Source organism: Bos taurus, chromosome 5 (genome assembly GCF_002263795.3).
Source record: "Bos taurus isolate L1 Dominette 01449 registration number 42190680 breed Hereford chromosome 5, ARS-UCD2.0, whole genome shotgun sequence".
Classification (NCBI taxonomy): Eukaryota; Metazoa; Chordata; class Mammalia; order Artiodactyla; family Bovidae; genus Bos; species Bos taurus.
Genome location: NC_037332.1, coordinates 112,313,259 through 112,328,567, shown reverse-complemented (window position 1 = coordinate 112,328,567; position 15,309 = coordinate 112,313,259). Strand labels below are relative to the sequence as shown.

The 15,309-nt window shown below is 40.0% G+C and overlaps 1 protein-coding gene and 1 long non-coding RNA gene across 20 annotated transcripts in view; one reads left to right on the top strand and one right to left on the bottom strand.

Moving 5' to 3' along the window:
• Nucleotides 1–6,729, top strand: part of LOC112446777 (uncharacterized) — a 41,373-nt gene extending 34,644 nt beyond the window's left edge. For 4 of the 19 annotated variants that reach the window (XR_009494693.1, XR_009494688.1, XR_009494683.1 and 1 more), the window contains exons 6-9: nt 3,750–3,946; nt 4,710–4,749; nt 5,926–6,121; nt 6,344–6,717. This is a non-coding gene — a long non-coding RNA (uncharacterized lncRNA). Of the gene's footprint in view, nt 1–3,749; nt 3,947–4,709; nt 4,750–5,925; nt 6,122–6,343 lie in introns of all 19 variants that reach the window. The other 15 variants (XR_009494699.1, XR_009494689.1, XR_009494685.1 and 12 more) reach the window with 11 other exon arrangements.
• The window catches only part of EP300 (E1A binding protein p300), a 64,188-nt gene that overhangs the window by 17,393 nt on the left and 31,486 nt on the right, over nt 1–15,309 (bottom strand). Inside the window, exons 7-19 of the mRNA XM_024992796.2 lie at nt 15,078–15,171; nt 14,372–14,509; nt 12,660–12,777; nt 11,831–12,002; nt 10,047–10,124; nt 9,499–9,608; nt 7,922–8,059; nt 6,716–7,153; nt 4,940–5,119; nt 4,593–4,737; nt 2,610–2,728; nt 612–851; nt 106–194 (exon numbers count right to left, since the gene is read on the bottom strand). Of these exons, the coding sequence (XP_024848564.1) occupies nt 106–194; nt 612–851; nt 2,610–2,728; nt 4,593–4,737; nt 4,940–5,119; nt 6,716–7,153; nt 7,922–8,059; nt 9,499–9,608; nt 10,047–10,124; nt 11,831–12,002; nt 12,660–12,777; nt 14,372–14,509; nt 15,078–15,171 (2,059 nt within the window). The remainder of the gene's footprint in view (nt 1–105; nt 195–611; nt 852–2,609; nt 2,729–4,592; nt 4,738–4,939; nt 5,120–6,715; nt 7,154–7,921; nt 8,060–9,498; nt 9,609–10,046; nt 10,125–11,830; nt 12,003–12,659; nt 12,778–14,371; nt 14,510–15,077; nt 15,172–15,309) is intronic.

The following is a 15,309-nucleotide window of genomic DNA, read 5'->3' as shown; positions in this document are numbered from 1 at the left end:
CAAGCAAGCCACACACAAACCATGACTGTATGTGTGCTGGTCCATCCGCATGCACTCCCTGGACACGCGGACACTGTGACCTTGGTCCACACAGGTCAAGCTTACCTGTTCTGATAACTGTAGTAAGTGGCATCACGAGGGATTGTGCATAACTGTTTGCCATAGCAACAGAGTGTCTGTGGAGAGAACTCCAACTGCAAGAGAAACCATTTGGTGAATATGGTTTGAAGGGCAAGCTAAAATATTTACACTGGCAAATCAGAAAGAGAACTTAAGCCTTAGTCCTCATTATGTCTCTCACGATAGGCAATTTCAGATTCCAAGACAGTTCACCGAACTAAAACTACTCCAGTTTACTACTGTATTATTCCACCACTCTGAGGTAAGCTTAATAGCTGTTACTTCTCCACCAGTTGCCAAACAACTGAAGAGGGCACAAACAGCTCAGTGTGAATTGGCACGCACAGGGGAACTAGCACATGCCAGGCACAGTGCCCCGCAGGCAAAAATGACCAAGTCCCTAACTCAAGATGAACTTAAAACCTGATGATCCAAGGATTCTAACTGGTCAAGTTTTCACTGTAATTCTTATCTGTGCAAAAATTTCCTACCTTTCTGCCACAACAGTATCCAAGGCTTTGCATGACAGGGTCAATTTCTTGTTCGAAGACCTCAGACAGCTTGGAGCAGTATTTGTACACCCGTGATGTTTTCCGATTATATAACCAAGCATTGTTGAACATGAGCCAAATGTCATCCACATACTGCCAGGGCTCCTGATACTGTCCAGTGTCTAACTTCCTCTTGATGGTAGAAAGATCCATAGGGCTCTTCACAATATCAAAGTAATCCTAGAAGGACAAGTGACACCAAACAACATTACCAAAAACCTCAGTATATTCAAGGTCCACAGTATAACCATTTGACATTTTCTAGGCAATGCTGAATCTTTGATGTGTCTGTCCAAATAAATGACTGATGCCCATCACATCTTTATTTATTTAAAATATATTTTTGTTTATTTGGCTGCATCGGGTCTTAGTTGTGGCATGCGGGACCTGTCCTTGCGGCACATAGGCTCCCGAGTTGTATAATGCGGGCTCCAGAGCACTCAAGCCTGGTTGCGCCACAGCATGTGGGATTTTAGTTCCCCAACTGGGGACTGAACCCAAATCCCCTGCATTGCAAGGTTGATTCTTAAGTCACTGGACTACCAGGAAGTCCCCCAACACTTCCTTAAATCATCAGTCTATAGACATACTAAGCAGACAGGGGCAGAGAGACTAACAACTATTCTCGAGCTTCTTATTGTTCAGTTGCTCGGTTGTGTCTGACTCTTTGCGACTCCGTGGATTGCAGTACACCAGGCTCCTCTGTCCTTCACTATCTCCTGGAGTTTGCTCAAACTCATATCCATTGAGTCAGTGATGCTATCTAACCTTCCCATCTTCAGTCGCCCTGTTCTCCTTTTGCCTTCAATCCTAGACTTTCTAGTAGCAAGCTAATGGTCTATCGGAGCAATTCCACACACTTTGTTATAGTATGTGTGTGATCAACTTAAAAACCAAGAAGTCAAAGACCCTTAGCATTTTAGTACTAGATGGGGCCTACAGATGAAACTAAGATCATCTATAAAAACAGAGGGGACGTTTTGATATTTGGCAAAACTAACACAATTATGTAAAGTTTAAAAATAAAATAAAATTAAAAAAACAAAACAAAACAAAAAACTTTGCTCTGAAACTTCACAGACCTGTACTCTAAAAAACAAAACAAAACAAAACAAAAAAACAGAGGGGAAAAAAACAAAAGATTCCAACCAATTTTTACCCCTTGAAGCACTCCAATGCCTTATCCAACACCACTTAAAATCCTCAAATGAAACTTGCCAGTAGTCTGGTGTATAAAGGCAACTTTAAAAGCAAAAAAAAAAAAAAAAGTAAAAGCAGATGAAGCTACTTTGGGTCTATCTTTTCTATCATGAAACTACTGCTGCTCAACTGATAAAAATAAAGCATATGAGCCAGCAGTCCCATTTTTAGATATATACCCAAGAGAAAAAAAAAGACACACACACACAAATTTGTACGTAAACATTCATAGGCATGCTATCTTCAACAGCCAAAAAGTATAAAAAACCCAAGTAACTACTGACTAATGAGTGGGCAGAGAGAACGTATGTATATCCACACAAACACTGGTGGGCCATAAAGAATCAAGTACTGATTGTGCTACAATATAGACAAATTTTGAAAACTTTATGTTAAATGAAAAGAACCCTGTCACAAAGAGCCACATACTACAAGGCTCCATTTGATGAAATGTCCAGAAAAGACAAACCAGAGACTGAGAGCAGACCAACAGCTGGTTGGGAGTAGGGGGACTGTGGGCAGGAAGGGAAGTGACTGCTTATGGACACAGTTTCTTTTTTGGGATGATGAAAAATGATCCAAAACTGACTGTGGTGATAGTCGCACAGTTCTGTTAATACAAAAAACCATAAAATTGTACACTTAAATGGGCAGTTTGTATAATACGTGAATTCCATCTTTAAAAAAAAGCTGTTACCAGATTGTAAGAGAAATGAGAAGTAGCACCCACATACTTACAGGGATTCCTAGAAGCTGAGGGTCCACAGGCTGACGGAAGGGAAGGGATTCCGGATCCTGTCGGTAAAGTGCCTCCAGTGTTGACATCAGTGCCTGTCGTAACTCTTCAGGTTTGAAAACTGAAAAAGAGTATATTAGAAATTAGTTACCAACTAAGAGAAAGAGGAGAAAAAGTTCAAGTCGAAACTATAACATATACCTCAAGGGTCTTGAGGTATACACAAAATTCCCTACGTTGTCCCCATCAAAGATCACTAAGGGTGTTTCTATTTTCTGGTTCAGACAGATCCTTTAAAACACCCTGTCTAGTCATCTTTAAATACCCGTCATGACTCAGTTAAATTTCTTAGTCAGAAACTCACTTAGTCTTGACCAAGTAGCAAGAGAATCCTAAGTGCTCCAAAAATTTATGAAAAGACTTTGTCAGCATATTCCAAATGATACGATGGGCAGGGGATGCTGTCAAGCAAGAAGAGAAAGAAGCCCCCTCTTCACAATATCAGAGTATAACAAGTCAGAAATTAGACCTGGTATTGTCTTATCACCAAAGGAATCAGAACCAATGAAGGCCAAGAGTCCTTCGTTAAAATGTTTGATGTTTTAGAGCTTCAGCAGTAGACATATTTACTGTTTCAATGGCAAATGTTAGTTTTAATTCTTAAAAAAAAAAAAAAACCTAAATTGTTATCACCAGAATGATGTATATTCAGTTATCAAATTATGTTCAAATGTGTTCTCAGTATGTTTCCCAAAAGTCAGGAAGATTTGCTGGTGTGCGCCAAATGGAATTAATTTACACTCCATTTAAGAAGCTGGCCATTCAGGGTCCATCACTGTGAGCAGAGACTTATTTCTTCTATTTACAAATTAATTTCATCTTCAAGATGGTATATCTGTCAGTACTTGAGTATTTTTTCACCACGTGGTGGGGGCTGCCATGAAAAATTCAAACAAATAGATGGGAGAAGCTTGTCTCTTAATATATTAATATTTTGCTGTGTTCAAAATAAACAGAATTTGAGCAAATTTGTGAGATTAGCTGTTTTAAATATTAATTCCTAATAGTAAGACTGGGTCTGTTGCAGCCTACATCAAAATCACATCTCCATATATAAAACTTTATTTTTATTTATTTTTTAGCAGGATCTTAGTTCCCCAACAAGGGATCGAACTCCATATCTCCTGCAGTGGAAGCAAGGAGTCTTGACAGTGGACCACCAAGAAGTCCCAACAACCTTATTTTTAAATAATTTTTTAGCCCCATCATTTGAAGGTGCATTGTATTCATGGAACACTTTCATATATATCATCTCAGGAGCTAGCAGACCCCCTCTAAGGTAAGTCCTACCACCTGTGACACTGAAGGGGTCACTAGAGCCATAGAAGTTCTAGTCCTAAACTAGCTAGTAAATTAACTTCCATGGGACCTGTTAAACACTTTCTGCTTAAGCAGACTTGCTTGCCTCATTACCATTCAGTAGCATGGTTCAGAGCAGAGACTCTGAATCAGCCTGCCTGGACTAAGAGAGCTGGGATAAGTTACTGGACCTTGCTGAGCCTCGGTTTTCCCGACTGTGAAACAGGGGTCAGGGACCTTACTCACAGAGGGGCTGTGCGGTTCTCAGACGAGACCAGAAAGCTTGTGGTACAGTGCCTGGTGCACAGCAGTTAACAAAGAAAACAAAGAATATTATTACTGCTGTTATTTCCTGCATTTTGATCCAGACTATTATTTAATAATTTCTGTCCTCTGAAAGAGTTCTGAGAAGTTGTTTGCCACCCAGCGACTGCTGGAAGCAAATACACTTAAAGGAAAGAAAATTCCTTCTCCAACATTAGTAATAATGAAGACCAGGCCCAGGGCGCCAAGCTTAATGAAATCACATGAGAGTTCAATTCCAAGGCCCAAGAAGCCCAATCTCGCTCTACTGAAGTCTTTAGTTTTCCCTCTGCCTCCACGAACCCAGAGACTAAGAAACTTACTCTTCTTCTTTGACTGTCCTGGGGCTGGAGATGACTGGGTCGCTGAAGTACTTGGCTGGTCTTCTTCCTCTTTTGTCTCAGTTTTTAATTCAGTGCCTCTCTCTTCGGTTTCTGTAGGTTCTACTTTACAGTCTTCTGCTTTAGTCTAGAAGGCAAGGTAGGAATTTCTGGTATTCCAAAGTCATGTAACTGAGTAGCAGTCCCATCATTATCTTATTTACTCTCCCCTGTGAATGGAGGTCAAGACCCCTTCTCATACGGAAATCAGTAAAATGAGACCTAATTATCCGAGTCCTTTCCTGTAACACGTTCCTAACCCAAAAAGGTGGTAACTGCCCTCCTCTCACCTCTGGAACATCCTCCGGCTGAGTCTCTGCTGGTTCTGGCGCCTCCACTTCCATTTTAGGCTCCATTCTTGCTTCCTGTGAAGGCTGCTTCTCAGGAATGGCCTGAGAATTCACTTCCGTGCTACTAGTGGATGGAGGGTTTGATACCTGCCCTTCGAGGCTTACAGCTGGCTGGGAAAGCTGGGTAGAAAAGGGCGGGGGAGAGGAAAAAAAAGTCCGTCTATTACAAAACCAGAGTTTAGGCTATATGACAAGATGGCAGCATAACCACCTATTTCTAAGCTAATGTCATTACACCCATTTATGGTGTTTTGGGGCTAGTAAAAAACTGCCTGCAATGCAGGAAACATATTAGATCCCTGGGTGGGGAAGATGCCCTGGAGGAGGAGGGCATAGCAACCCACTCCAGTATTCTTGCCTGGAGAATCCCTGTGGACAGAGGAGCTGGTGGGCCACAGTTCATAGGGTTGCAGAGAGTCAGACACGGCTGAAGTGATTTAGCACGCATGTACACGCATGGTGCTTTCACTTACTCTACCTAGTTGGCCCCCCTGAAGTAAATGTTGCTTAAGAAAAGTAGACTGAGGACTAACAAATATCAGTTGGCTGGTTGTAGACATAAGAGTCAACAACTGTTTCTCCAGTACCATTCTGTGACAGTGCCTGGGAGGGAGGTTTCAGAAAGGACTGCCCCAGAGGAGCTCATGTTTATAGAAAAATGGAAAGAAAATAAGAATGACTGATGGGCAATCTTTTAGTTTTAACTCTCCTTAGAAAAAGTTTCATATGTCCAAGTTGGGAGAATATAATAAATACCCACCATGAGCAGCTGTTTTGAGTCATCACATTCTAATGGATAACTAACAATCTCTATTTTTCCTAAGTCTTCCAATAACATACCTCTTAATGGGAAGTCAGTATTTTCAGAATCTGTCCTACACAGAATAAAGATGCCTTTTTGCATCCTGCCTTTTCTTACATATCAGAGGCTAAGATGAACCAGTCACACATGAACAATGTATTAAGAAGTAGCGATGACTCACAGCACTTCTCAGTTTGCCAACAGGACAGAGAACTGAAGTGTTAGTATCAGCGATCATGTAGAAAGTTTGAACAGTGACACGCAGAGTTCTGTTAATAAGGATCAACTGTCAGGTGGACATCTGGATCTCTGCTACACAGGTAACACATCTTTTGCAAGGAGTGTTTCAGGCCCTTATGAAACACCTTCTCATGAATTTTCTAACTTTGGCTAGTACCACAGACATTCATAAATCAGTGATTTTGTTCATTTGCTCTTGAGCACAGCAGTTCAGGCTGTTTGAAAAGACTCTTTAAATATCTGTAAAATTCACGTGTAGTATTAAACGTCTGGTCGCTCTTCTCCCCTTACATGCTTTCAAGCCTCTGAATACAACATGACCGCGGTCAACATAAGATCTAAACAAAATCTTTGAGGTCCTTCTATGTGAGGTATGACAGCAAAAGTCCGTAAACGTAAGAGGTTCCAGTCTGAGGAGGCGACAACGAGAGAAGAAATGACAGAGAACAGACATGGCAGAGGAAATTCCCCCGAGGTCCAGTGATACGGACTCGGCGCTTTCACTGCCAAGGGCCCAGGTTGGATGCCTGCTCAGGGAACTAAGATCCTGCAAGCTCACCACCCCCACCCACCTCCCAGCTTAAAAAAATAAAAAAAAAAAGAAACCGCATTGAAGTAGTGTAAAACTACAGCACAGCTGACATGGTTCTGCTGAAAGCCCAGACTCTGCTTACTGGAGTTGCCGGCTGCGGAGGCAGCAGGGGTGCCGTCGGGGTGGGCACAGAGGCTGCTGTGCTTTGCTGGGACAGAGGCTGCTGCTGCGCCTGGTCGACTGAGGGAGCAGCAGGAAGCGAAGGCTGCACTTGGGGAGGAAGTTGTGTTGGTGGCGGCGTAGGCGTCTGTCTTGGAGGCGGATGGAGAACCTGGGACTGTGGGCCAGGTGGCATGGCTGGAGGCGTAGGAACAGGGGCTGGGATTGCTGTTGCTGGTGGCTGCTGAGCCCCTATGCTAGGGGGAGTGTGGTGAGGGGTGGGGGTGCGACTAGGTACGGGTGAGGGTGAGTTCTGATGCAGAGCTGGTTGAGGGAGAGGGGGACAGTGAATGTGGCTCCCTTGAGACCCAGGAGGCATTATAGGAGAGTTCACAGGACAGGAAGAACTGGACATCTGTGCCTGTTAAAAGGAGAAACAAAACAAGATGCAATTCAGAACACAGTCAAAGAAGTATTTACATAGGCAGGCTACATACATTTAACAGAAATCAGCAGTGAATGTCTCCATTTCAAAATGTGTCAAAAACCCGATTACTGGGGGCCTGTCTTTGGAAAATCCAACCAGTACACAGTACTTAGTTAGGTAGATGTCTCAGGTGCTGTGGGGGCATGGGACAGGTGAACATGTTGTTTTCTAGCTGTCCAATGCTCTCTTCAGCCAAAGCTCTCTCTTCTGCTTTATAGCACTCAGTAAGATACCATTTTTAAAGAGTTCACGGTTTTAAAAACTGGCTAAAATGGTTTTCTTTAAAATCTAATCTCCTTCTTACTTGGGCTTCCTGGTAGCTCAGTTGGTAAAGAATCCACCTGCAATCCAGGAGACCCAGGTTCAGTCCCTGGGTGGGGAAGATCCCCTGGATAAGGAGATGGCAACCCACTCCAGTATTCTTGCCTGGAAAATCCCAGACAGAGAAACCTGGTGGGATATAGTCCATGGGGTCACAAAGAATTGGACACAACTGAGCAAACAAACCACAGTCACTTTTTTCTTACTTATTAGCAAGGAATACCACTGGTGTATCACAGAGTCATCACTTCATGTTCAGAATACTATGTCCATAACTATTTTTATTAAAAGCTTAATTTTGCTGCCCTTCTCTGTAAAAACCTACATCAAGAGAAGCTTCAAGAATTGCACAAATTTAGAATAATCATCTGTGAGACATACTTGAGACACTGGTGCTTGACCGCCAGACGGAGCCAAAGGCATATTTGTTACATTCATTCCCTGTGTTGAGAATTGAGTCTGAGGAAGAAACTGGCTCTGGCTGGAAGGCTGCTGCATGCGAGGCCCGTAGCCCATAGGCTGTACACACACACACACAAAAAACAAAACACAGAGCACCAAGTTGCTTCATTTTAGTTATTCTACTAAGGCTGGAATCACCAATTAATTGCTCTGGCCCTGCTATGGGAGGGTGGGGAAGAACAAGAAGAAAGTGGCATGAGAGCAGCAGACACTCATGCCAAGATAACAGAGAACAGCCTCACTACTTACCCTAAAGCCCACTCTAAAGAAGTTACACACACGCATCTAGACCGAGGTACAGAGGTAACTGTCTTTATACACTGCTTGTTTTATAAGTGAGAAGAGCAAATCAGTTTCATGAGGTTTTTGCTTATGTAGGTATTATTAAAGCACAAGCTGTAAGACTCTAAAATGAGTAATTATGGATACCAAAGGCCCAAAACTTCATAATCTAAGAAAGGCACTTGTCTCATAGATTAAAATGAAAAATAAAACCCCTCATTAAACACAGCAGACCAGAGGCGAGAGACAACTCCAAAAAGGCCCAATGACTGATAGTACTAACTCTGAGAGGTAGGGTAAGGGCTGGGGGCCAACATGGAAAGGTGGATGACAGGTTTAGAATCTGTGTAAGGAGGAATGAGGTGCTCAGAGTCCCTCTTCTCCACTCTTGAGAACCAAACAACTGCCCCTCCATCACCCTTAACAGGTTCCTCCCTGGGCAGGCTCTGTGTTTGGGGACGATAGGCATTACAGAAGAGAGAGGACTCTGTCCAAGTGTGCAGACTACTCAACGCTGAGTGAGACTCTAGGCAGTGCTGACTGGGTGCTGTTACAAGCTTTCTAGTACTGTGACTAGATATGAACAGTATTTGGAAGCAAATCTTTCTTTTAGTGTTTATTTTATATGTTATAATCCAGAGAGAGTTCTTAACTGTACAGTATCCTATATACTTTAGACACATGCTTTTCCCAATTAAAGCTGTAAACAGCTTTCATGCCATCATATAAGTTCTGAAATTAACACTTATGAAGCATTCCAATTTACAGATGTACCATAATTTAACCATAATGAATCCCTTAATATACATTCAGGCTATGGCCATTTTCTAAAACACATTATATAATATACCACCCTTAATATGAATTTTCTTCAAATTATATCCTTTCAGTATCTCAGGAATTATTTCTATAGGATAAATTTCTAAAAACAACAAATATAGGTAAACAGAGGTAAGTGAAAATTAAGAATACTGTCTAATTGTGGTATATGGTTTAGTTTTAATCATTTAATCATGTCTGTGATAAGGGCTAAATACAACAGAATTCTACACAAAACGAAAAACAAAACAAAAAACCCCAAAAAACAACAGCATTAAGAACTAATTGCATATAGTTAGCTGTTTAAGCTAGTGTTAGAATTTGTTGTCTCAGAGAAAAGGAACTTCAAAAAGGTCAAGTAAAGGGCAAAAAGATGACCCAGAGGTCAAACTTACCGGGTTAAGTGTTCCAGTTTGAGCTAACTGTACATGGTGCTGAAGAGGAGAGTTTTGCCGGGGTCCAATAGGGGGCTGAGGCATACTCATCTGGCCAAACTGATTCAAACCTGTAATCAGTACAAATACTAAACCTGAACACCGTGTGACTGGAGAATAAGAGAGTTCTTCTTTACAATTCTATGTCATTTTATCAGGACAAATAAAGGAACCTGCTTCCAACTGTGAAAGAATCTCTGTTTCATTCCCAACAGCTACAGAAAGGCACTGTTAATTAATGTATGGTCTCAACCAAATTTGGATGGAATAAACCTCATCTTGGCTAGTTGTTTTTGAATGAATGCGTGATCGTTTGTACCTTGTGCTCCTACACCTGCCAGTCAACCTGCTCTTCACATTTCCCCCCTCCCTGGGCTCCTAATCTAAAAGGCTTTCTGATTTCTCAAGTAGACAATCGTGATACCTGCTGCTGAGTGGCAGCAGGAATCAAGGTGACAATTTTAAGCTTGTAATACACTAGGAATTCTGTTAAAAAACAAAAACCTTACCAGGCTGTGGAGTTACCCGAGGCATCATCTGGTTTGGCACACTGCCGCGGATCATAGATGGATCAGGGAGAGGGCCATCTAGAGCAGAACAGAGAGATGGTTAGAAACGCACCTTTCAGCCAGCTGTTCCCATTTAAATAAGAGTAGTAACTTACAGAATTCAGTCTATCAAAAGAATAAAGGTTTGAACCAGAGAGGAATCTGAAGAAAATGCTTTTCTGCAGTACAAGAAAATACCTCAAAATGGTTTTAGTCCATTTCTATATGAACCAGGGTGCTTTTGCTGTTGACAGGAAATAATGTGAGATCTTATATTTAAAAAGACGAATATAGTATTTAATATGCTGTCATTTGATTAAGCCTGATTATTTCACTGGTAAAAAGAATCTCTCTATAGACAAGAGCCACAGATTTTGTCCAGTGACCGATTTTGATTGTGTACCCCCAATAATGTGTTTTGATGTATACATGTCCACTGTGAACACTGACTTTAAATAATATACATATTATATTGAACTATATATCATGTACCTCTTAAATACAAAAATAGAAATAATTAAGAATGATTAAAATCTATATGGTCTAAAATCACCTTTTTTATGAAAGGTGGTTCGCTTGGTTCCCCTGGTTTGCTCATTAGTTATGTTTATGGTTAAAAACAAAATTTTGGATTCTTCTACAATTGATTTCTGTGTATGGGATAAGAGGGATTTCATTCCATAAACACGCACTTAGGGCTACTCAGTTCCACTAGTATTTGTTCCTGCCTACACTAGAACCATTGTTTGTATTTTAAAATACAGACTACAATTTAATACCTGACAAACTTTAAACTTGGCTCCAATTTCTGAAGAAGTCAAGTAAATTGTAGCACACTCAAATATCTCAAACTTATCCACTTGTCTCTATATCATAGGTACTGCTCTAATTCAAACTATCAGCACTGAAGCAGTATCCTCAACCCAATCTTGACTTTGTTTCCAAACAATTGTTCTACCTACTCAAAAAAAAAAACCAAAACAAAAAAACCAACCCAAACCCACACACCTGCAATTTTCCCTTGCTAGTGGGGCCTCCGTGCATGCTGTTCTCTCTGCCAGAAATGCTGTTCTCAATTCTTTTCACCATCATGGTCCAATGAGAAAATGTATCCAGCACACCACAGTTAACACATGAGGCTGCTGAAAGCTCTCCACCTGACTACTTCAAGACCTGTGGGGTGTCAATTTCTCAGCCCACTCACCATCCACCAGTGGCCTAAAGGTTGGTACCTGCTGGCTCAGTTGGCATACTTACAGGTAGCCAGCTTTTCCTGACTTAAAAAAAACACAGGTTTTCCCCATCACAGCCGTTCACACATCATTTAAACAGTTCTTAGGCTATGAACATACTGGGTCAAGAAGAAAGTGTGACAAGGTAAGTAATCTGATACTGTTTAGGATGTATCGAAGCCAATAAGGTGCTTGCCTGCTGAGTCTACATCAACTGGCTGCCTGCCACATGCAAGTCAGTAAAAACCCATGGGCTATCAGTTCCTAGGTGTCACTATGAGAGAAGAATACCTTTGGCACTAAAAATGATGCCATATTGTTAAGACAAGTAGCAAATCTAGGAATCTTCAATACACTGTTTACTGTTTTTACTAGAGAACAAACTAAGTTCTTTGAAAAGGCAATAGTCATTTGAAAGCTCCAGAATAGTAACATAAGCTAATGCAAATTAGTGAATTTGGTTAGAAACCATTTTATTTCAGTTTCTCCTAAAAATACATAAAAAGCACTTACTAGAAGTCATTCCTGGTTGTGGCTGCCCCATGTTAGGCCCTGTGTTCATAACTGGCACCATGCTTGCAGCACTTGGTAGCATGTTCTGTTTCTGTAGTCTAGTCCTTCGCTTTTCTTCTAGTTCCTTCTGAATCTTATAGATCTTCTCAGCTAGCAGGTGGTAGTATTCCGCCTTTTTGAATTTTGTTAAGTAGAGATGAGGAAAAAAGATGAACTACCATCAGGTAACAGAAAAAACGAACTAAGAGCAAATATTTGCTTCATTTAAAAAAGGCAGAAATGAAAAGGGAAAAGAAGCATTCTAATCTATTTTCTTAGATCATTCCAAATATGAGCTCACATTTAAAATGATCAGTAAAAAATTGCTATATAATGAATATACACAGTAAGGCATGACTTCTCAAAGTACAATTCCCAACATGTGCCAAGAATATGCTACTTCTTAAAGAAGTGCCAATTTAGAGAAGAAAGTTCAACTGATACAGAAATACTACTTGAGATGAAGATACTGAGCAGCTGATTCACCACCATATTCCAGTGAAAATAGCACGGAGCATGGTAACAGCTCAACCACTTTTTAGCTGCCAGAAGGACAACCCAGATAAAGTGCCACATGAGTGCGCTGTATTAAGAGGAAAAATGCAAGATTCTTGACATACACTTTAAGAAAAGTGTTTTGTTATCGCAACTCCACAGTGCATTACAGGACAGAATGGCTAAAGGGTGTCCTCTGAGGTATAGTGTTCTGTGTACATGCAACACAGAGGAACAAAAATAAACAACCAGAAGAGGTCCCCTTTTGCTTTAAATAGAAAAAACAGATGCTCACTCGATTGTTTGCCGATTCATACATGTCCCCTTCCACTTTCCGGGCATATGCAACTAGGTTTTCCATCCGTCTGTCTTTTAAAGCAGCAGGATCCGGAGTGGGAAATATGGCTTGAACGCTAGGAATATAAAATCCTACCACTATTATATCACGTCAGCTTTTTTTTCTCATCATAGAAACACACAGTATTTTAAATATTTTCCTGGTTAGTATTTTCTCATTTTTATACAATGAATACTTTGGGTAAAATTTTAAAATAAGGCTTGAGATGTGTTCAAACATAAATTACTGACCAAAAGAAGTGTCTGTATTAATCAAATCAAAGGGTTTTCCTGATCAGAATATAAGAAATGACTCCATGGAAATACTCTGGTCCCTATGACTCTAATGTAAGGCAAAAAAAAAAAGAAAAAACTGTGCTATCTGCATAAAGGGAAGTGAGAAAACCTGACCTTTACTATAGCATCATGTAGCAAAAGCCTTAAGATCCTTCTACTCTTGCACTCAGCTTAGTAAAATAAAACCTAATAGTCTCTACAAAATCTTAAAAGATCAAAAACTTGAAGTGAAGGGAGCAAAAATGCAAAGAAAATTCTGCTAAATTCAATGTCTTTTACTCTCTAGCAATTCCCCAAAATGCCTGGCACTAACTTTCCTGAAGGCACCAGGTGGAGAAGAAATAAATGGAAATCCGAGTTAGTAAAAAGTTCTCAAGCATATAATATTAACATCAAGTCAGATGATCAATCCCAAATAACCTACCGTTTCTATTAAGTTTCTAAACAATTTGATCACAAGATAAGTTTGTTTTGGTTATTCCCTATTAATTCATTGTATTAAAAATAATCTGTTTTTTCTTTGTGTCAAATTCCATTTCTGGTGCTATCATTTGAGAATTCCTAAATGAAGCTCAAGTATAACTGATAAGCTAATGTAACATAAAAATAAACTAAGAAAACAAGACAGACTACCCTGTTTCAAGGTAATAAAAAAAACTGGATGAACTGGAGATCTCTCTATTAAGTAGAGGGGAAATGAAAACAAAAAACAAAAAAAAAAAACCTGATTCTTCCAAGAAAAAAAAAAAGTGCTGCATTTTGTTGAAGTATAAGCTCTGTAACCAGTGAGGGCAAAGCTCAATTTTTAGGGTATCGGGTATATTACATTTTACCATTCTATATGCCTTACGCCTCTTTCATCCAACAAGACAGTGTTTGTGAGGCAGTGTGCCTGGCATACATTAACTTCACAAAAAACAGTGCACAGGTATTTCACAAGTAATTGCTATGTACACATTTAGAAGACCAGAAGACCAGAGAGGCCACCCAAACAGATTCAATTTGTCAAGATAATAAAAATTTTACCAAGGATAACAGAAGGCTGTGTTGCCACTACTATTCTAATGATCTCAGTTAAAACCTAGTTTTTCTTTTAAAATATTAACTTTGTAAAGGAAATGATTAATAAAATGAATAATCTTTAATATATATTGATTATTGTCACTAGACAGAATCCTCACACATGGTTAAAAGCTAAAAGACACCTAAGAAATAATGGAGAAAAAGTTGAGAAGCAGAGAATAGAAGCAGGAAAGCCACAGGAGAAGTATCAGTAGCAACCAGGCTATAGAAAAATCAGTAATTTCTCATGTTTAAGTGCCTGGCAGATTGACCTTATAACTCCTTATGAATAAGACATGCCAACAAGCTTACAGTTTGTGGACAAGATGATTTCGAAGATCCTGAGTAATATCTTCATGCCATTGCTTCCGAATTCCAGTACTGGATGGTTGAGCTGCTGTTGGCATAGGACCCAGAGAGGCCACACTGCCATTGTCACTCATCATTGGGCTTTAAGAAGGAGTGAAACAGTTTTAGCAAAGAAGGGTAGTAGGAAAAAGAGGCTCTCAATTTAAGTAGAGCTAACAGTGATGACTGCAATAGGGCCAATACACTATGACAAGTCTATTTACACATAAATCTGGGGGAAATGGTATATATGTATTTGTACTTGTGAGGGGAAACAATTAAAACACACAACATTTCACTGTGTAGAGGGGTGGCTGATAACCTTGTGTTTAAAAGACTGAGTCTTGTGTTACAAGACTGAGCTGTCATTTTGACACAGCTTACCCAAGAATCCACTGGGCGATGGACTAACTGCTAGCATTGGGATAAAGCAAACTCGCTTTTTAAGCAGCTGCATTTGTTAACTTCCTACTGTATTTGTACAGGTGTCAGTTACCCCAAATACTTGATATAATTTCTAAAGAGGTTATACAGAGCCTAAAGAAAACACATAATTTGTCATCATTCACCAAGGATATTGTCAAATCAAGTAAACTTAAAAAGCTCAAATAAGGAGCTCTAACAAGAGTCTGAAATCTGACAAAGGGCACAAGCCAAGATTAAAACTTACTTTTGAGAATTTATGGCTGAATGCAACATCGAGTCAGAAAGAAGATTCGACGGTTGAACCCCTACACCTCCATTTACTCCCATAGGACTAGCACCTACATCAAAACAAAAAGCAAGAGACGGTATTTTAAATACCAAAAAATGATAACAAAAACAACAAAAATTAAGGATAAAAAGAAAGGAAGAGGAAAAACTATGAAAGTACTAGAATAAAACATTACAAGAATTTTTTG